Genomic DNA, 23200 nt, shown 5'->3' on the forward strand with positions numbered 1-23200 from the left:
TAGGAGTTTAATCAATGCCAGGAGAGGGCCGTTAACACATTCTACCACTTTCTTGTATTAGTACATAGGCATTTATATCAATAAATACTTAGAAGAATTAGCAAACTGTCATTTGTACATTTCCATAGTGGCTGAACAAATCAGATGAAGCAGGTTGATTAGTTAACTCCAAAGATAGCTGGACAAAAGGCTACTTGTTTCCCCTACTTCCAGTATTAATGCTAAACTACGCTAATCACCTCCTAGCTGCATATCTAACTGACATAAGTTTCTTTTTAATAATTCAATTCCATTTTATTTATATAGTGCCAATTACAATTCAGACTGACTCAAGACGCTTGACAGAAACCATATGCCTGAACCTCCAGAGCAAGCCTTAAAGCTGCTGTCCGGAGTTTCTGTTTGTTTTCAATTTATGTATCATTGTTTAACAAAGCTTAAATGTGTTAGTCTAGTTCGATACTATAATATAATGTAAGTATGACGCGATATGAAAATTTATTCCTGAGCTCCGCCTTTCTCTCATAGACCCCCATGTTATTCCAAAAAGCGCCGGTTGCTGCCGACCAATCAAGTTCGAGCTTCAGCTTTGTCATGCTGTCAATCAACGGTTACGCGCACAGCAAGCAAGCCCATGCAGAGGTGGGCGAGCTACGCACTACGCAACCGCGCGCACATTTGTTTTGCTTGTGGAGGAGAGAGCATCAGGGCTCAGCAACTTCCAGAAAAGTTACCAATCCCACGGCTTGTCAGGCCAAGAGACTGCAGGACGTTTTTTGGCTCGGGGTGCTCGCGTCGCTCCCCGACCACGGCCTCCATAGCCCGCCTGACGGCTTCGTTTAGATGCCCGACCTCTGGAGGAAGATGTTGGGGCGTCTGGGACATACTCTTCGTCAGAGGAGTCATGCAATTCTGAACTCTAGATAGAAATAAATAAACAATGTAACACATATACACGCGTAAATGCACTAAGTTTGATAAACAACGTCATCGAGAGGGATACACGAGTGTAATCACATATTGAAACTTTACTAGTTCGTCCTAGCAGATTCATGTTATTTTGGTATTAGGGCAAGTTAGACTCAATACAGCATTCTAACGTAATTCCTTTATTATTTACTAAATGTACTAAATGTAGAAGAGGGGAAAACAGCAAAACAGGCGAGATGCTGCAGCACTCCGGGCACTTCTCTCATGTACTGCGCGCGTGCACAAATAAAGGGGCGAAATCAGAGGGAGGGAGGGTGGGACCAACAGTGTTCTGGGAGACGCTGCGATTCAAACTCCGGACAGCAGCTTTAAGGTGAGCAGCAAGAAAATACTCGCTTTTAACAGGAAGAAACCTTGAGCAGAACTTTGCATTTCATTAGCTTGAGCCAATTCATGTGGATACCTCTTGGTAATGTGTGAATGCCAAACACTACTGGATGTATTCAGAACCTTGAGATCAGTTCTGCAGGTTGATCAGTGCAGCTTTTTCACAAGTAATTCTCCTTTCCATCCCCAGTGTGAATTAACAAAACACATTACTCATTTATTTCTTACATCTCTTATGTTTAAGCTCATCATGAAGCCGAAGTTACAGCGGCTTCTCACACATCTTTCAAGGCTTAGACTAACTGTGCATGCTATATGTCAAAAATTTACTTTGTGAGTAGTATAAAGTATATACGAAAACACTTTTTTTGCACTCAAATGTAGGTCAAAGTCACAGCACAAACACCTACCTTAAACACATTTTCTTCATCTTTCTTAATCATGTTGGTCTTGTAAGAATCTGGGATTCCAGGCTGCTTGCATGATTGAGGTTCTATTTGTCCTTGTACTGCAAATGTCAGAAGAAGAAAAATATCATATATCATACCTCTGAACCGAGTTTTCATCTCCTATAGTGGCTGTTGAGTCATGGGCTAGTTTTATTTGAGGTGACCTTTGGGTATTTGCATGTATAGTCCACAGCAAATGTCTCTGCAGCACCATTCACAGGAACAGCATCCTACAACAACATGTCTTCTAATACTTTCTTCTTCTTTTTTTTAACATCACAGCACTATGATGATGTTTATATGATTATATGTAGTTTCTGTCATGCAAATACTTATTGCAATAGCAAGACAAGTTTTCTCAGTAGCCATGCTAGCATGCTATTTGCTTGGCTGGGTTCTAGTATGTTTTTGATTTGAGTTTAAGATTTTACTGATTACTTGTGAAGCCCTTCACAGTCTATTTCCCAGCTACATCTCTGACTTTGTAGCACCATATGCAGTGGTATGCACTTTGAGACCTTGAGGCAGGCCTCTTTTGTTTGTTCCAACTGCTCAACAGCAGTGCATTTGTGGTCAGGAATTGGGTCACTTCAAGTGATTTATTGGAGAGCTTTTCCTAGACTACCAGTCCACTATTCTGTACTGACATATCTCATCAAGTGTTTATCGGATATATCTGGTGCAGATTCAATGTTTCTCACAGGGTAGAATTTGATTATCAGTTATTATACTCTGTAAAGTGCAGATTATCAATGTTAGCATGAGATGATGAATATGGTACAGATGGCAAATGCTAAACACTATCATTGTCAATGTGAGTGTGTTAGCATTATCATTTCATTTTCATTACTCAAACACAACAAGCATGTAAATACACAAATGTATGGACTTGCTCTCACCATGTCAGAAAAATGCTTTCACAAGAACATCACTAGTCACGCACAACCAAAGGCACACCAGCAGACTTTTTCTCTTGCAAAACTTCTAGAAACTCCACCCTGTGTATCAAAGTTACACATTTAGAAGTTTTTCTATGAAAACTCTTTAGTAGAATGTGCTGATCTTTGAAGTCTCAACTTCACTCACTCCTCAACCACTCGCTGCAGCTGGAGCACACCAGCTCACCTACAACTCCGCTCAAATCTTTTAATCCTAATCTACTCAACACAATGACAAATTGTAATGATGGAGTAATTAAACCACATATTTTTGAACTGGAAACTGATTCTAAGGAGGAATAATGATACAGTAGATGTGTTACATATGAACCCCCGGAAGTATAAATCCTTGTTCTTGAGATAGTCATCTCGGTCCAGCAAAAAACCAGTCAAGAGGGGCTTTATAGATAATGTGACCTATATGATAATGACGTGATGCCACATCTCGACCCAACTGAACTAGCGCTAATGGGAGATTTTGGACCAATAGGTTCAACACCATCATTAAAACACCAAATAAGGGAAAATGTCTTGTAGGAGGAAGGGCATTCATCCTTTCAGTAGAGTCCCAGAGACATGAAGAAATAATGCCAGCAGCACTGACTCTGTTCTGGAAGCAAATGATGGCCCAGTACCTCACTAAAACACCTCGCATTTTTGTTTTTGTCACTAACCACAGGCATAGCTAAGATTCTACAATCAAAGCTAAAGTTACTGTGACCTACAAAACATGCAACCACGCTCACAACGACAATGCTAATAGTCTGATATTTAGTAATGGTCGATGCTGAGTAGCATTGCATTACTTTGAAACGAGTTCCAGGATTACTTTTTGTTGGCCACCTACATACTGAAAATCTGAAGAGTCCAACTGATAATGATGAAAGTTACAAGGATAAAAAACATAAAACTATAGCTTTGAGGCATTAAATATGATTTAACTCTTGTTTCTTGTTTATAGTGCAATTAAACTGGTACCTTTGTGCTGCCAGTAAAGCCAGTGTAATAATTGAAGTAAAATATATCAGTTTGACAGGAACATTAAAGTGGGATGACTGAGAAGTGGCTGGAAGATTTTGTGCATAGACTTGACATAAGATTCTCTACAAACTGTAAGGATGTGTACATGGTAAACTGCACTGTCTTGGTTTCCACTTTAATGTGTAAAATACAAGCTGTGATGTGTGAATGCAGATGAGTGGCAGACTTGGGAGCAGCAGTTTATGAATAACATAACTTTTGCTGTAAATGAATTGATAACCAAATGTAATTACTCCTTCAATAAGTAATGTTTAATGGCTACATTACATATTTTAAAGAGCTTGCCCTAGGCAGTTGGGATGTCATTAGTTTTTCAGGTGGGTCAATATACAATCGTGAAACTTTTTGCAACATAGTTGACAGGTATTATAGTTGACATCTTTGCTGTTTTCAGGCCTAAAATCAACATGGCTGTCTAATACCAAACACCACATGGCAGTTTTAGAGAAATATTTTTCTAAATATTATATACACAATTGAGTAAAATTGAAATTGAAAGTTATTTATAAAGATATTGTAGTAAACCTGTTGACATGCAATAAATTCACACTTCATTCACACATTACTAAGAAAGCCTTGAAGTCTTGCCAGTCTTTTCTTCGGGAGGAAATAACATCATGTGGAGCAGGTCATGTGATTTGGAATTAGCACACTTCCTTGACAGGTGTTTTTGTAATGGGTAACTTGGGGATTTCTCGGACACAGATACAATTTATTATTTTCCATATAAAATTATATATATTACCAAAAATGAAATATCTGTCATGATTCAACTTATTAAAAACAACCCAATCAAAACCATTTTTGAATAAGCTCATTTTATTATTGTTTAGCTAATTATAAGGTGGTTGTTATTAAATTTGAATGGCTATTTAGTTGACATTGTAGTGATATCCAATCATTTTTTTTAATCAATGAGTGACTATTTCCATAATAAATAATTATGGAATTTGTAAAGACATGATCATAATGAACATACTTTTTTTTTTTTTTTAACTTTTAATAAAAATGTATGTAAGATTTATCCCATGGATTTCAAAAGTTCCTCAATTATATATTGACCCAGGTACTGGTAAAAATGGTGGATATAGTGAAATCAACCAGATGTTCGCTTAACTGATCGCCAAGTTCTTACAATTTATCTCAGCTTTTTTTGTTCTTTTTTTTTTTTGGGGGGGGGGGGGGGGGGGGCATGAAGGTGTGAACTAGAATTCTTGGCAATCCATCCAATAGTTGTTGAAACATGAGAGAATATGAATAACAATAGGAAAGGTCAGGGGACCACTACAGTCAGTTCCTGTCAGTTCTTGGGACCACAAATACCAGATGACAATGAAAATCTTTCTCTTGAGATATTTCAGCCAGAATAAAAAATGGTGTACTGGCAATTTCTGGTTCCACATGGCTAGTAATGATTATATTGGATGGATAAATCCAGAAAACCTGCATATTTACATAACCCTAATATTAACAATTAAACATAGTAGCTAACACCATTAAACTGGTATACAGTAACTTTTAATCAGCTATGTTTATTGGTGGCTCACCTAGTTTGCCTTGATTGCATGCTGAAAACTTTTATCTTAAGACTTATGAATTACATAACTATAAAAATAATCGAGGCGGTCTTAATTTGAATGAATCATGTAAAGGAGGAACAATCACGCATGGAATCCTACCCACACATTTGCCTGGAAGAGGTAGATATGCAAAATCTTGCCATAAGTGCTTCCATTAGTAGTTTTGATTTCTTAAGACACAAAGAGACCAGTGTTTCAGTCTGACTCATTCTTTTATTAAATAAAAATATTCTATAAACAAAAAGCACATTTCCAGGCCATTACTGGTACACCTCCTCTGATGTTTAAAATGATTATCAAATATTAAAAAAAACAAGTGTACAAAATCACAGTTTTGAATGTTATCTTAGATTCGTGCAAGTTTCACAGAATATGATCAGAAACTGTATTTTGTGTGTAAACAAATTTGCTGTCTTGAGGTGATACCTTTCAAACTTCTGTTTTGCTTTGATAAACACTGAAAACATTACTTACACAGACAATTTTATTTTATAGACAGACCATCAAATCTGGTAGTTATCTTCAATAAATGTTGTCATCATGAAGGGTGTTTAAAAAATACAAGCACTGAGATTAATCAGTAACTTACAGCAGTAATAAATGAGTGAGGACCACTTTGGGAAATATGCTAATTTCAAACAGAAAAAAAATTAGCACTGTATACCAAGAATCAGTCAAAATGCAGTAATGCAAATGGAAAAGAGAAAACACTAAAATGGAGCACAACATTTGAAAAACTATTGACATCAATGAGACTTTTTCACAGCAGACAGCTCTAATCAATCACATTAATTATGAATACATTCCATCCAGGCGTATCACTTCCAATGCTTTCACACTGCACTGGCTTCCTTGTATCACTAACTTTTTCATCTAAATGGAACAGAGTGCTCTTAATATACATTCTTGCACCAGCGAGTTTCCTAGTATTGTGAGTCTCTATTTTAGTGTGGACAAAGTATTTGTGGAAATCACGCAGGTGAGCAAAAACAATGTATTTTTACTTCTTTAAGACTAGGTAGATATGTATGACTGCTGCAGCAATAAGGCTACATCCACAGTAATATGTTTTGGATTTTCAAGACTATAACATCTGGTACATGTATGTTTGGTGTCCACACTTTTGCTGCATTTTATAAGCCCGAAAAACCTATACTTTCGGAAACCCCATTTTAGTTTGAGAACTCCAGGATTGTGTGTTAGTCTGAATGAGCAGAGATTGAGGTTTTGAAAAACAATGATGCAGACGACCGTGTTTGCTTTGCTGAGGGGCTTAACTGTCACTACACTCATTCCCTGATTATCACACTCTTATCAAATCATAATTTTCCAGAAAAAAACAAAGACAATTAGTCTTTATACTACAGCACTACATAGTATGCCACAAAAGATTTACTGTGTCCCAAAAATACCAGACCCTACTCATCAGGTCAGATTTTGCAGTATGCTTATGCTCAATCCTCAGCACAGTTACGTCACGGTTCTCAGTGTCTTGTCAAACTATAAACAAGCTTCAGCCATCGAGTGCACATTGACAGATTACAACACATTTCTCAAAACCGACTATACAGTGGATACAAGAGCATGGCGATCATAGTTTATAGTGTAATATTATGACATATTTGTATGTCCCAGTTATATGCAAACTGCAGGACAGTACATACTTTGTAAGAACACTTTTTCAGGAAAGAACCAAATTTGGTACAGACATGGTATAAGACCATACAATTGATTTAAGAGGAGTACCCCAAAAATCTAAGCCCCCTGGTGGCTGTTATATATAACACTGTTATAAATGGCTTTATTGACTCTGCAGACCCTTAAACAATGGGGGTAGATCTTGAAAGTAACTTTGTATCTGCCGTATTAAGGGAGATATTACATAAATAGGTTTAGCAAGGCGGCCATATTTGAATTCAAGATGGCGGCCACCAGGGGGCTTAGATTTTTGGGGTACTCCTCTTAAATCAATTGTATGGTCATATACTATGTCTGTACCAAATTTGGTGCTTTCCTGAAAAAGTGAACTATCGACCCCAAATTTCGGTCTTATCCATCTAACTATACATACAGTCTTACAAGATATACAGAAGATGTATGAAATATCTTCCACTGTGTCCCTCCGACACAACCTTCAGAGCATACACGGGACACCCAGTGCACATGAAAGGAATGACAGATGTACTGGTACAGTGCAACAACCAAACTGTGAGACTTCCAGCTTATGTCACCAACAAAAACTATGCCGCCATAATGGGGCGTCTGTGGCTAAAAAAAAATCCACCTTAACTGGCAAGAAGTGAGGAAGCTATCACCCAGCTCCACTCAACTGCAGGGATACTGGAAATACATGAAGAGGTCTTTCGTGAGGAATTAGGCAGCATGAAAGATATCATAGTGAAGTTATATGTAAAACCTGGAAGCAAACCTGTGTTTTTGAAGGCGAGACCAGTACCATATGCTATTAGACCAAAGGTGGAAGCTGATCTGGATGCCATGGTCAAGAACGGGGTTTTAGAGTCTGTGACAACAAGTGAGTGGGCCACACCCATTGTTCCAGTGCCAAAAAAGGATGGTGGTATCGGGACCTGTGGGGACTTTAAGATGACCCTTAATCCTGTTCTAACAGTAGAGCAGTATCCCCTTCCCCTGATTGATGACTTATTTGCAGGACTGAGTGGAGGAGAAAAATTTAGCAAAATAGATCTCAGCCAAGCTTACCTGCAAATGCATGTGGAGGAGCAGTCACGTGAAATGTTGACTATAAACACTCATAAAGGACTTTTCAGGTACTGCAGATTGCCTTTTGGCATCACCTCTGCCCCGGCAATGTTTCAGCGGGCAATGGATCAGATCCTCAGTGGCTTGCCATGAGTGCAATGCTACCTTGATGATATACTTTGCACAGGAGCAAACGATGAGGAGCATCTTCGCAACTTGGATGCTACCTTTAAAAGGCTGAAAGAATATGGCTTCAGAGTTCGCAAGGACAAATGTGAGTACTTTAAACCATCTGTAGAGTATCTTGGACATGTGATCGATGCTAAGGGACCCCATACTGCACCATCAAAAATCGCAGCTATTGTGGATGCACCTCCACCTCAGAACGTCAGCCAACTACGATCCTTCTTAGGATTATTGAACTATTACGGACGTTTTATTCCCAACTTGGCATCACTGCTACAGCCGCTACATGAGCTGCTTCGCCAAGATAAGACATGGAAATGGACAGCAAACTGTCAGGATGCTTTTCAGAAGGCTAAGAGTGTGTTGACCACATCAGAGGTTCTGATTCACTTTAATCCTGCACTTCCACTTCAGCTGGCCTGCGACGCATCTCCATATGGAGTGGGAGCTGTTATTTCACACATCCTGCCAAATGGCGAAGAAAGGCCAATTGCGTTCGCATCAAGAACATTGAACAAGGCAGAGACTAACTATGCTCAGTTGGAGAGAGAGGCATTGAGCATTGTTTTTGGAGTCAGAAAATTTCATCAGTACTTGTATGGGAGGAAGTTCACGCTCCTAACTGACCACCGACCTCTCACAACCATCCTTGGACCACATACAGGGATACCATCTCTGGCTGCATCAAGACTGCAGAGATGGGCTTTGTTGTTGTCTGCACATTCATATGATATCAAGTATCGCAAATCAGGCTCCCATTGCAACGCGGATGGTTTATCCAGACTGCCGCTTCCTGTCAACAAGCCTGAGTCAAACACTGTGGACATATTCTACTTCAGTGAGGTGACAAAAGCACCTGTTTCAGCTGTGCAGACCAAGAAAAAGACTCTCAATGATTCACAATTGTCAAAAGTCATGGACATGTTGTCAAAGGTCAACCTGCTGGTGATGACATGCATCTGAAGCCTTACCTTGGGAGGAGGTTGGAAATTTCTGTCCAGTCTGAGTGTTTGCTGTAGGAAAAGCGGGTTATCATTCCGCTGTCACTTCGTGCAAAAGTGTTGCAGCAGCTACATGCAGGTCACAGTGGAATAGTTAAAATGAAAGAAATGGCTGCAACCTGTCCATCTTGCCACAAAGTCAGAAATAATCCACCACTAACTCCCTTTCATCCGTGGGAGTTCCCACAAGAACCTTGGCATCGTGTGCACATTGACTTTGCAGGACCATTGGAGAACAGAATGTTTCTGGTGGCTGTTGATGCACACAGTAAATGGCCTGAAGTGGCCATAATGAGATCAACAACCACAGAGAAGACATCAAAAAGCTAGGTGAAATGTTCAGTCGTTTTGGGTCTCCTACTCAGTTGGTTTCTGATAATGGACCCCAACTTGTCTCTCAGGAAATGTCTGCATTTCTACAAGCCAATGGAGTGCAACACATCACCTCAGCTCCCTACCATCCTGCAACCAACGGCCTTGCTGAAAGGTTTATTCAAACTTTAAAACATGCACTGAAAACATCACAAAGAAGGGACGTTACATCAAAGACTGCACAACTTTCTGTTGAACTATCATAACACTCCACGTGCCACCACAAAGACATCTCCTGCTAACCTGATGCTGAAGAGGAACCTTGAAGCCTACTGCGGTGAAGGACATTGGAAGCAAGTACAACAAGAGAAACAGATACAGCGCAGAGAACAACATGCCAAAGACCGAACCTTCACACCAAGAGAGACTGACTGTTAGCAAGGAACTACAGTGGAGAACCTAAGTGGGTTCCTGCAACTGTTATTGCACAGACAGGACCGGTTTCCTACACCGTTCAGACAAAGGACAGTGTCTGGCGACGTCACGCCGATCAACTTCTGCAGACTCCACCAGTGTCATCGGAGCTGTTCTCTGGGGGTTCTCCAGGTGCACTTGTCAGCACGCCAATTCTCCTTTCCACACAGGTGCCACATTCTACTGTCCCAGAGACAACTATTCCTGTTCGGAATGAGACTGCAGGTGCAGGGGCGGAGCTAGACCATTTTCAGGGGTGCTTGAGCACCCCTTAATTTTTTTTAAGCACCCCTAGAATTATTGGGCGTTATTTATTTATGTTTATAAAAAATGCTGAAATAATTATTAACAGTGTTATTTATTTTACCGTTTCAAACCAAATGTAAAATCTGCCAAAGTTCTCCCTAATTTGACCCTCCCCTCCTTTAGGATAATGGTTTGATCCATTAAGAGAGCGCAAGTTCCCCTCTACTCTGCCGCTGCGCTGAATGCTGCTCCCACCCATGTGCGTGTGATGGATTGGGCAGAGAGATTGACAGGCTAGCCAACAGAGCCAGCAACTGCAGGCGACTGCAACATTTACTTGGTATTTATACCCTGAAATGAACTCAAAAGTTTGTCCATGAAATCTGCATTTATAAGCCTGAGTTGTCTAAACAAACAATCCAGCTAGCTAGCTTGCCTTCTAGCTAGCCTTCTAGCTAGCGAATTTTACTCGTTTAGCCTCGCAAATCACAAAATGAAGCAAGCAATGCTTATGGCATGCCAAACATGAAGGTGAAAAAAGGCTATTGTAATTTCACACTGGTGCCATATCATTGTTTTATCAATGTGTTGTTTGTAGGCCGACCGTCACAGTGGATATTAGGGCATTTTTTTCCAAGAAAACTCCAGCAAAAGCTTCAGGTAAGGTTTGGGAGGCAAAGCACAGAACACGAGCGACGTTACTGCATGTGTTCAAATGTTTATTTTGTGGCGTTAACTCAATTGCTAGCAGACATATTTTGAAAATCAGACTTCAAACGGTCAGCAGTTTGAGAAGGACTATTTTGACTGTTTCTTGAACCAACGAATAGTATCTAAGAGAATGACTGAGCTCTGTTATGAATGCAGAAGAGCTGGGTGAGCCGTTGCTTAACATTAGTCAGATGTGCGCCCCCCGCCCAACCAAGTGCTAAGCACCACTAGAGCTGAAAGTCTAAAACCGCCCCTGTGCAGGTGGAACAGAGACACCTATCTCATTGTCAGACCATACAGACAATGTACCACCAGTGACTAATGAGACTGATGTTCCTGCAGGGCGCAGATACCCCACAAGAGAGCGGCGTCCTCCTGCACGCCTGAGTTATTAGGTTAGATCTGTGACTGACCCATCCCAGCAGGGGCAGAATAATCCCCTTGGGATCAGTTCAGGGATCGAGGCAGTCTACCCTCATCCCTTAGTTAGGTTTCATGTTCAGTTTTAGAAAAACAAAGAGGGAAACCTGATGTATGGTAATATTGGAGTTATGAGTTGAGCTATGTGTTTATGTTGATTACGTGTAAATGCTGTGTTATGGTAAATTTTTATGTTCAGCCAGAGAGCTGCAGAGTCAACTACTTTTCTGTTGTTTCTGTAGTATGACATCTGTTGTAAGAGGGGAGGAGATGTTGTGTATTGAACTGTGTCAGCTACCATAGCAGAAGAGACGAGGGGCATTATGGGTGCGCACACGAGTTTGTTGTTGTGCCCGGATAGCCACGTGAAGCTGTACTAAGATGTTGGTGCAGAAATAAAGAATGAGTTTGGCTGACTGGAGTTTATCTCATTATTGTTATGTAGCACAAGTAAAGGCAAGACATAACACAAACCACTGCTTCATGTTTGTACCTGCACGCCTATGTAAATGATCATACATGCCTTTTAAGGTATGTAATTATGCACAAAGACTCTTTCTGAAATAAAGCTTAGGACTATTAGAGATTTTTTTCCTTTTAAAATGTAGTTTTAAACCTTATTAGTGTGGATGTAGCCTTGGGTTGACAGTGGGTTGTGTATCTTTCACTCTGACATGAGCAGGCAGCAATTCTCTGCATTTCATGAATTTGAAAAGCAAGCTTTCAGTATATCTCAGTGTTTTTACTGTACATGCAATAGAAATTTAGCTTGGTATACCTTTTAAGAAATATCTCAACATTTTTAGCAATATTATTACTGATGTTCCTGCTGAGATTAAAATGAGCAGATTGATACCACTATCATGTGTGTGGACTACGGAGCTGGAGCAGTGAGGTGGTTATCCAAGCTTAGCATAAAGACTAGAAAATGTTTCTTCTTTTATTTCTACTTACGTCTGTGCAGCATCTACATTGGCATATAACTGTTAATGAGTAGACAAAACAAATGTGACACATCTTTGTGAGCTTTAAATGTGTTGGTTAGCTGTTTCAACTTGTGCCAAGCCTTTATGCTAACTTTAGCTAATCACCTTATAGCTGTAACTCCACACTTAAAGGAGGACTGTCCAGTTTTATCCTTACAATTACAAAATTCAGAACACTGTTTAGTCAATTTCAGAAGAAGCAGGGATATTGACTTTTTTATGTCATGCATAAAAGAGTTTCCTATAAGCTAGTAGCGGCTAATGTAGCCTTGAGCTTCTAGCTTCAAGCACAGATGTTGGGCAGGCTACAGAAGTTTGCGAAGTTCACTTCTGTTTGAACTCAAACTTCTTTTTTCTTGATTAAACTTGTAGGCTTTAGCTTCAACTACAACTGACACAAATTCTTGAGGCATTTCATCAGACATTAACCCCCCCCCCCCGAAAACCACGAAGGATCTTTTTTTTAAAACTTTGTCACACATGCTGTGGTAATATCTAAAATCTGTAAATGTACTTTAATGTGTTAAACTGGTGAAATCTCCTTTTAACGTACTGATGTGGTATCAATATTCTCATCTTGAAAGATATCACTTTTTCCTTGAACTTGACATTCTCAGGAGTCACAGTCATGAGGTCCAGAATTAGAGTACACTGGAAAAAAGGCTCCAAGTAGCGTTCCCACTCATAAAAGCTAAATTAACGGTGCAATCACTTCCTTTGTATCCATACTGGAGATCGATTAATGACCGAAGCCGTTGCTCAGTGTGTCCGTTCACATGACAGGATGGGAATCCCTCGGCCAAACCAAGAGGAGGAAGTGTCCCGGAGGGAGGCGATTATTCATGCTTGCGTCGCTGACTCCTCTGCTGATAGATCTGTTCAGTGAATGGTCTGTAAACACAGAAGAACAAACATGTAATGGGACAATAAATGAGAGACTTTACCGTCGTACCACTCCGTGCCAGGAGCGCGTTTGTGTGGTGAACCGTGAGGAAGCTCCAGTAAGTATGCAAGTGTGTGATGGGAAGATGATTTGTGTCTCCACGTGTTCCTCCACTGTGTTTCACATGAATGCACACAGTTTTTCACCCCTTGAGCCCACATATCAGGCTCACAGCTGCAGCAGCAAACGGCAATGGAAAATCTGGAAAATAACAGCCCTAATAGGTGAGAGGAGAAATACCTGACTGAAGTCCAAGAACAAACCAGGGATTAGAGCATTTTTTAACACAAAGACTGGACAAATCTGAAAGGTGTGCGGACAGAAGAACTGGCACATTTTCAACCTTTAAGTCATAGGTGAGCTGAGGCGGTGCTCAGGCCAAAACCACAGTGATAGGCCAATAAGGAAAAATAAATGTGGCCTATAGATGGGTCATTCCAGAATTGGACAACATTTTACATCCCATCCATCAAATTTCAAGTAATCATGTACAAAATACTAAAACATGCAGTTGTTGTATAAATTTACTTGTCCTGAGATCAAATCAAAAAAACTTTGAGAAAAGAATGTTTAAAAATAGTTTTAAAATCTCAAATAAGTCTGGAGTTCCCTTTTTCTCGTCCCACCCTCCTTATGACCAAACTGAATCTTAAATAAAACAGTTAAAATTAAATTAAAATCTCCTTTTTTGGTATTATTTTTTCATGATGTAATTGTGAGAAATTTTTTTTTAATCAGAATATTTTAAATGATAATTACTTTTACATTAGTACGTTTGTCCTCTTCGTCAGCAATACCATCCATCCATCCATTCTCTATACACCGTTTTATCCTCACTAGGGTCGCGGGGGGTGCTGGAGCCTATCTCAGCTGACTCGGGCGAAGGCAGGGGACACCCTGGACAGGTCACCAGTCTGTCGCAGGGCTACATATACAAACAATCACTCTCACATTCACACCTACGGGCAATTTAGAGTAACCAATTAACCTCAGCATATTTTTGGACGGTGGGAGGAAGCCGGAGTGCCCGGAGAAAACCCACGCATGTACAGGGAGAACATGCAAACTCCATGCAGAAAGATCCCAGGCCCAGGCTGGGATTTGAACCGGGGATCTTCTTGGTGCAAGGCGAAAGTGCTAACCACTACGTCCACTGTGCAGCCCTCAGTCATATCTAGCTTCTACTCCTGAGAAAAAGCTAACATTACCATGGATTAGCAACCCTGTTACTGTGATTAGAGTAGGATTGGCAAACAGCATATAAAAAATGGAATAAAAAATTTACCATTGATGTGTAAGCTGAGCCAGTCAAGCCTTTGATAATATATTACATATTATTGATGAATGTGGAGCAGAAAACTGTGAAAGAGGTCTATTTTTCCAAAATTTTGAAGCCCAAATGTCGTCCAATTCTGGAAAGACCCATATAATGTCACCATGGATGTAATGGTCATTTTGGCAGAAGTTTGTCTCGTGCACGCTGGTCATCTATATGGGTATTCAGTCATTTTTGAAAGGTAAGCTAATGTTAGGTACTGAATACAGCAATTGCACGTGCTGCAAAAGTGAGAGTGCACAACTTCATTTGTCAGTGAAAAAAATAGCACTTGAGACTCATATTCAAGCTGCTGAAGTTAGTGACCTCTGTTTGTGCCACAAAAAATCAAAGAAAAAGTTTTCTTTTGCTGTTATTTGCTAAGAAATTGTATTGTACAGGTGTGCAGCTCTCATTGCACGAATTCTAATCAACTGACACATTTTCTCCTCCACTTCACAGTATTTGATACAGATGTGTGAATGTGTTTTGATTCACTGGAGCATCTGTAGCAAAAATGTGAGCAGACAAGTTTCTTTGTGACTCGTTGGATAGGATTCGTTCATGTGCGATGAATTTGAGAAGGTGTAATTGAGAATATATCTTGTTGTTTGCATCCTTTGAAGAAGTTTTCTCAGGGTCTTCAATTTGTGATTATTTTCTACACTACCAAGTTTCACTGTCACAGGTACTCAGCTGGTTTGCTCTGACATTACCTTCATATTTGTTTGTTCTATGTTATCTTAATGTGAAGTCTGAACACAGGAGTACAGCCCTAAACCGTAAGCAAATCCGGAAACTAGAAAATGACTTTAGGTGATGCACAAGGTGAAAAAATTTTCATTCATTCATCATTGGGTGACAGTTTTGGGTCCACTGTCCAATTCCTGTACATCCCAACACCTAAAGTTGTTACTGAACTATTTGACTTCCAATTCAGTCACTAGTTAGAACATGTCACACACTACTCAGCCACAGGTATAAGCAGGTTGTGTTGAAAATAATAATTTAAATAAAAATAAAAGTATGGATGTTCTGAGCATGTGCAAGATTAAAATGCAAAATATTAACTATCAGATAATAAAGAGTAATAAAATAAATACTGGATTGTAAAATGTAGTTATGAGATGCATTAGTGAAGGTTAGATGCAAATGTTTGCTGTTTCTATGCCACCTCAGGACAGATACAAATGTTGCTGTTTAATGTCAGTAGACATCCTGAACATTATAAACGGCAGGATAAGACTCCTAACAGGAACTCCGGTGTGAGTATAAACATAAGTGTTTTGCAGGCTGTGTTTTGTCGATGACACAAACCAGAACTAAGCTCAACTAAACAATATACATATTAAAATGAATAATAATGGCTGTAAAGGGATTAATCTTCTTGGAGAGAATAAACTGTAAAAGTTTCAGTAGAAATCAACTGGACTTCTCTTGTAGGTTCTTGAAAACGTTTCATGTCTCATCCAAGAGGCTCCTTCAGTTCTGACTAATGGGGAGTACTGGAATATATAGTCACTCCAGGTCACATGGCTAATGGTCCATTAACGACCCAGCACTCACATGTCTCCAGGTGTGAATTGATGTGAAACCAGGTGGTCCACCAACAACGACAGCAATCATGGTGATGGGGCTCACAGTTTACACAACAAAGGATGACTCTGTCTAGTCAGAAGTGACTCAAGATGTTAACGATATCAAAAATTTCTGGAGAGAGATTTTATCACAGCATTATAGGTGCTATAGGTATACCTTTAACCCATCCATCCATCCATCCATCCATCCATCCATCCATCCATCCATCCATCCATCTTCTTTCACTTATTTGAGGAAGGGTTGCAGAGGCAGCAGGTCATTCCAGACGTCCTTCCCCCCAGCAACGCTTTCCAGCTCGTCCTGGGGGTTACCGAGTTGTTCCCAGGCTAAATGAGGTACACAATTCCTCCAGAGAGTTCTGCGTCTGCCCCAGGGTCTCCTCTCAAGTGGACATTTTTGGAAAACCTCCAAGTACAAACTAGCTCAACAGGCTGCTTTGTTGTGAAGAAGCAGTGGCTGTACTCCGAGCTCCATCCGGATGTCCAAGCTTCTTACCATATCTTTAAGGCTGAGACCAGACACCCTGCGGAGGAAGCTCATTTTAGCCGCTTGTATCTGTGACCTTGTTCTTTCGGTCACGACTTAAAGCTCATGACCATGGGTGAGGGTTGGAACACAGATGGACTGGTAAATTGAGACCATTACCAAGTCTCTGTTTACCAGTCCATCTACCTTGTTACCTGTAACCCATCACTATGACTGCTGCTGTTGTTGGTGGACCACCTGATTTCACAAAAATTCACAACTGGAGGCATATGAGTCCTGGGTCATTAATGGGCCATTAGCCATGTGACCTGTAGTGACTATATATTCTGGTACTCCCCATCAGTCAGTTAGAACTGAAGTCGCCTCTTAGATGAGAGGTGAAACATCTTCAACAACCTACAAGAGAAGTCCCGTTGATTTCCACTGAAGCTCCTATGATTACCATGAACTGGATGACTGAGAATCTACATACACAGACATACAGTAAATCCTCACAAAGGTCAGGTCTGTTTTCAGCTTGGACAGCCTACATCACTGCATCTCACTTTTGAATATCAAGGCTTTATGAGCTGAAAAAAGTTGCAATCCACTCGGCACCTGTTTCCATTCACTGTGCGATCCCAGCATCCCATTTTACCCATTCCAGTCACTGTGGAGGCTAATATCCCACCGGACGCCTTGCTATCCACGCACAGTTTAACTAAATGAGATCATTCAGAGTCTATGCCAGGAGCGAAAGACAAATATAGCTCATGAATATCCTCCCCAGTCGCAGTGTGTGTTAAAATTTGGCACCTGCCTCTCCTTTAGTTCACAGGTTCAGGCTAAATGACACAACAGCAGGTGAGCGTTGTGAGAAATTGCAGCAGCGACAGGCACACCTGTGCTCTCATGCACAGCATGTCGTAATATGTGACATTTTCAGAAAAGCATCCCTCAGACACTGTCAACGTCACTCTTCTTTTTCGGCTCCGACTTCTCATTTTTCATTGCACTGATTGAAAAAGTAAGGAGACGCTAAATAACCCAGCTATAGCTGTCACTGGGCAGTTTATGTAGCAGCAGAAATACTAGTGAAAAGATAATGAATAAAAACAATAGCCTTCAGGAGCTTGATGATTTCGGAAACCAACAAAGGAGACTCATGAAAAGTAGTCTGCTGTCTGGTATTCCAATTGATAAACACTCATTTTCCTTTGGACTGTGTGTTCCTGTGTTAAGGTTTTATGATAACATAAGTCAAGTTGCCACTTAATCAATGTGCTATTTTCCACCACTTGCCCTTGCACACCTTTTGTTTGTTGGTCTTGTTTGTTCTAATTCTGGCTTCTCGGTATAATAAGGTGTGATAAAGTAGGATGTGTTCATGGTGCAACAATGTGCATCTGTGCAATTTATTACTCCGCCAAGGAACATGGTGGAGTTATGTGACAATCATTGTTGGTTTGTCTGTCTGTTTGTGTACAGCATTACTCAAAAACAGACTAATGGATTTGGACAAATTTTTTTAGGGAAGGTCAAAAATAACACAAGGACCAACTGATTTGATTTTGGCAGTGATGTGGCTTATAGTCTGGAACCACGGATTTGGTAAAGATTTCTGGATCCATGCGAGATAGTGGCATGGCGTCACTAACTATGACAAGTGATTACAACGCAGCTGCCTGCTGACAATCACTTGATTGCGATCCTACTACAAATTGTTCACTGAGGACTTATCGGGGCTTATCCGTCAGAAATCATACAAGGAATAACTGATTAAATTGTGGGGATGTTTTCAAGTCCCGTGAATTCTTGACGCTCACTACATATTTAGGTCACACGATTCGGTATCCGTACATAACATGCATAACACATGCCTGTACTCAGGCAAGGTGGGTATATCTATGTTAAATGAACACATTCTATGGTGCCATGACTTGTCCCACAATTTTTTTTCAAGATTTCAGTCATCGGAAATGATACAATGACTGAGCAGCCTTGGCGGAGCACTGCATTCTCTGAGTGCAGCAGAGTAACAAGAAGCAAGGTGAATGGAAACTGTAGCATAGGAAAATGTAAGTCAACATTTGGACAGTCAGCTTTCTCTTTTAGAGGCTCTAAACTCTGGAATTCATTATCAACCGATATCAAATTAATCACAGATTTAAAACCCTTCTCTGCAAAGGTCAAGTGCTGGCTAAAAGCAAATCAGAGCTGTAATCATTCTTAGTTTGCCATGTTTTTTTATTAACTTATTTTGAACTGGTTTGTGTAATTATTTGTTTTTATGTGAACATGTATTTTATTGTTCTTTTGTAAACTTTTCTGTTATTTTATGATGTTTTATATTCTGACTTTTATATTTAAAGGCCCATCTGGGGACAAGAGTTGGAAATTAGCATTTGCTATAAACTCTCTGTGCAGCACATCAGATTCATGCTAAGTAATGGAACTATGTTAAACTGCATCGTCCCTATCAAATAAATAAATTCAATTCAATTCCTTATTATTACTAGCTGCTATGCTGCTATGTGACAGGTTACCCACACTTACACTGACAGGACAGCTGCACAATTAACACCAGTACATTCAAACAAACACCTCTACATCTGTTCAGAAGATGAGAAGGCCTCACACACACACGAACACACACATACACACAATAGGCTTGATGAGTAAGTGCCCGTAGCAGTTGCTTCTGCTCTGCCTCATTTGTGACAGGATTATGCAGTAGTAGCATGTCGGTGTGTTTCTGTGTGTCTGCTTGTGTAGGTCTGTATGCTTGTGTGTGAGGACAGATGTCCAGAAGTAGGTCACTCGACCTAAACTGTCACACACGAGCATTACAAGAAGCGAGGAAGAAAGGGCTGACCAACAAGGCTTTTAATGTGTGAGAAAAAAAGAGACATCCAGCTTAGTAAATTAGTCTCTCTTGACCATGTAACCGACGGGGTTTATTCAGAACAAATGAATACTGCTCTATATTAATGCAGATGACGTCTGGGAGAAAACACAGGCTTTGAGGGTACAGTGGTGTTTCATTGTCATTGTGTGAACCAAGTGGACTTGTGTGTGTGTGTGTGTGTGTGTGTGTGTGTGTGTGTGTGTGTGTGTGTGTGTGTGTGTGTGTGTGTGTGTGTGTGAGAGAGAGACTCGTAACGAGCTCTTGGACAAAACGTGTTGACGCCTCTGAAGCACACTGTTTGCATTAGGCAAAGTGCATACACAAAATTGACTGCTGGCTGTTATGATGAATACCCTTGGGGCAGAAAGAAACACAGGCATCCAGCCAGGTATGGAATGCAAAATGGAGAAAAAGCTGATATTGTGTGGCTGAATTCCTTGACGCACTAGAGCTTTGTGCTTGTTTTGAGACCTCAGGAGGAAATCTTGGAAACAGGTTTCCATCCAAGTAGCAATGTCAGGTATGATTTAACACTTAGGTAGCTTGTTACAGGTAAGAAATACATGTTAAAAAAGCTTAGATTTCCTCTGTGTTGTCAGTTAATGGCTTTATAGACAGGTAAAGGTAGGTAAAGAGATTTAGTTTTAATATAGAATATTTTAATGATGTAGTCAATAGAGAAAAGAAAACTCCACTTAGCTTTGAGTGAAGTGCATGTGTCTGAAAGACCTATTAGTGGGACAAAAAGCTTTCTTACAGTTGAGTCACATGTACCCATTTACCTGTCATTATCTGCATACTGCTGTTCTATGTAGGCCACAAAGAGTACCATAAGTGGATGAGCTGTCATTCTACACTTCTGTAATTACAACAGAACACAAGTTTATATAATGCCTGAATTAGCTGTGGAGTGAATGAGACCCCATAAAGATCATAAATCTTTTGCTTCACTCTATTCACTCGTTTTTGTGTGTTAATGCCAACTTTTTATGATGTCACTTCATAACATACAGAAATCCGTCTTCTGACATTGATGACAGTTATAAAACACCGTCAGGTGCATTGTCAACAACACGTGAGTCTCTTCTGAACTTGTCCTTACTTACATGTAACCTGAGTAAAGTAGGAAAGGCTTTACATTTGTGATCTCACAAATGGTATGGCAAATTCAGATTTTATTTGGAGATGATACACTTAAAAAGTCAAATACAATCTAAGCCTAAGGTACACTGAAAAAAATCTATATTAGTACAATGGAAAACTTTTAAGACCCAATGAGTATAATTTGGAGCATGCTCAAGAGAGGTGATGGGTTACCTGCCTGGTTGCAAAGACGCAAAAGTGACTATGAGGATTCAGAGCTAAAAGAGAACAGTGTTCATCTGTAACTCTTTCAAAATTTGGAGTTCCACAGGGATTGACCGGAGGTGCTCTGTTGTTTATGGATTTGGAATCTACTCATACTGAAAATCTAAATGGTCTACTTTGCATCGAAATTATAGTTTATATGGTATCATTTGCATCCATGACTAGTGTCAACTCTAGCAACTTATTTGGACTTATTATTATTGTTGTTGTTGTTGTTGTGTAGCATTCCCTTTCAAACATTCTTAACACTTTGAGGCTACAATCACTTATATTTTGTGGAGTCAACAGGTGTTGCCTAATGTAAAGTGCACGGTTTACTTGCTCAAATGCACATTGTGCATGACCCTGTGCCTTACAGTCATACAACAGACATTCTCCCCTCAGTAAATCCAGTTATCATTTCCAAGTCTGGTTGTTCAAACAGAGTCATTTACTCTCTTTTGTTCCTGCTGACTTACCGTTAGCATTACTACATCTACTACACCCACATCCTTCCTGGATATTACTCAGTCCTTCCGATACCTGCATAGAATCTAAATGAATATAAATGATAAATCCATATCTGTAACACTTGAATGCATTTAGAAATTCCCGCAGACATAACTGGGATACTGACTTATTAATCAGGAGGAGGGCTTTGCACTGAAACACTTGTCCATCTTAAACATTACTATTTCATTTTTATTTGTTAACCAAAATGCAATAAATTTTATTGAAATGTACTTTTTAGATTTTACTCTTGTTTTGTTGATGAAAATTTGGTGTCAGCTGATATTTCTGCCATATTTTGCTTTAAAATAACTTGCAAACATGTCATTAACCAAACGCATTTTAATGACAATTGTGAACCAGGACTGAGATGAAGAAAGACTTACCCCTCAAATCTTATCGCCACCTTGTAAGCCATAGCAACTGTAGCAGTCAGGAGTAGACCAACAGGACTGGCACCACTGAAAACAGAGCAGGAGAGATTGTCATGTACGGATACCGAATCATGTGACCTAAATATGTAGCAGGCGGCAGGAATTGATGGGATTCAGAAACACCCCCACAAATAAACCAATTGTTCTTTGTATTCCTTTTTGAGATAAGTCCCAATAAATCTGCAACAGTCGATTTGTAGTAGGATCACGTGTTCACTTGTCATAGTTACAGTGACGACGTGCCACTATCGCACAATAATACAGAAATCTTTAACAAAACCGTCAATCCACACTATAAGCTGCATCACTGCCAAAATCTAATCAGGTTGGTCCTTGTGTCATTTTTAACCTTTCCTGAAAATTTCATCCAAATCTGTTAGTCTGTTTTTGAGTAATGTTACTAACAGAAAAACATAGAGACGGACAGACAAACAGACAGACAGCCAAACAGAAAACCAGCGCTGATTGTCACATAACTCTGCCGTGTTTGTTGGTGGAGAAATAATCATCTAAATTCAAAGCAAATGTCAACCTGATGTGTCTCCAGCTGCTGTTCGAAAGCAAGTAAGTAGCTTCCTGAATGTCACAGAACCACAACAAATACAGGAAACTAAATTTTCAAACAAGTCGTTATTTGCTGATGTAGACTGTGCTACATGAAAGCATGAAGGTAAATGTAAAATGACACTGTAGTGACTCAAAGAAAAACAAATACCCTTGAAAACAAAATGCAAAAATGTCTAACACTGTGGCTTAGCCTTGTACCAAAAATACCACACACAAACACACTGACCTACATATAACTGATCAGAAAGTGGCACAGTGACACAGACTTGTTTCATCAAGAAAAAACAAAACAAAAAAACCCTCAAAAACATGTAGGCACAACTGTAGAGGGAAACATACACAGACTTGTGTGATGGAGATAATGTAGTGGGTATGATTAATTAAAAGTGCTGCACTAACAAGTCTCTCATGTGTCTCATGAGAGTAACAAAAAGCTAAAGATGGCCAACATGCTTTCATCATTTTCACGGCGTGTGTGAGAGCTGCTCTGTAATTTGTGTAGTCGGAAACACTTGATATAATTGGTTTAATCTCTCACCAATGCACGTGCTGCAGTTTGCCAACTTTGTCATTAGGATGAAGTAAGAAGCTTAATCATATCAGTCTGAACAACACCACATTGTGGGGAAGCTGAACATGACTTGCTGATGAGGCTTATAAAATTGTTCACCCTGACCTACTTCCACAGGCAGCATAGAGGCACCAGGACGCAGGGAAAATGACCAGGTAA

The 23200-nt window shown here is 39.9% G+C and overlaps 1 protein-coding gene across 1 annotated transcript in view; it reads right to left on the reverse strand.

Annotated features, from left to right (window-relative positions):
- Window positions 1-5518: 5518 nt before the first annotated feature.
- The window catches only part of pemt (phosphatidylethanolamine N-methyltransferase), a 140596-nt gene continuing 122914 nt past the window's right edge, over window positions 5519-23200 (reverse strand). Inside the window, exons 6-7 of the mRNA XM_022207735.2 lie at window positions 21856-21930; window positions 5519-13273 (exon numbers count right to left, since the gene is read on the reverse strand). Of these exons, the coding sequence (XP_022063427.1) occupies window positions 13219-13273; window positions 21856-21930 (130 nt within the window). The 3' untranslated portion in view covers window positions 5519-13218. The remainder of the gene's footprint in view (window positions 13274-21855; window positions 21931-23200) is intronic.

This window comes from Acanthochromis polyacanthus, chromosome 19, assembly GCF_021347895.1.
Source record: "Acanthochromis polyacanthus isolate Apoly-LR-REF ecotype Palm Island chromosome 19, KAUST_Apoly_ChrSc, whole genome shotgun sequence".
NCBI classification, from domain to species: domain Eukaryota; kingdom Metazoa; phylum Chordata; class Actinopteri; family Pomacentridae; genus Acanthochromis; species Acanthochromis polyacanthus.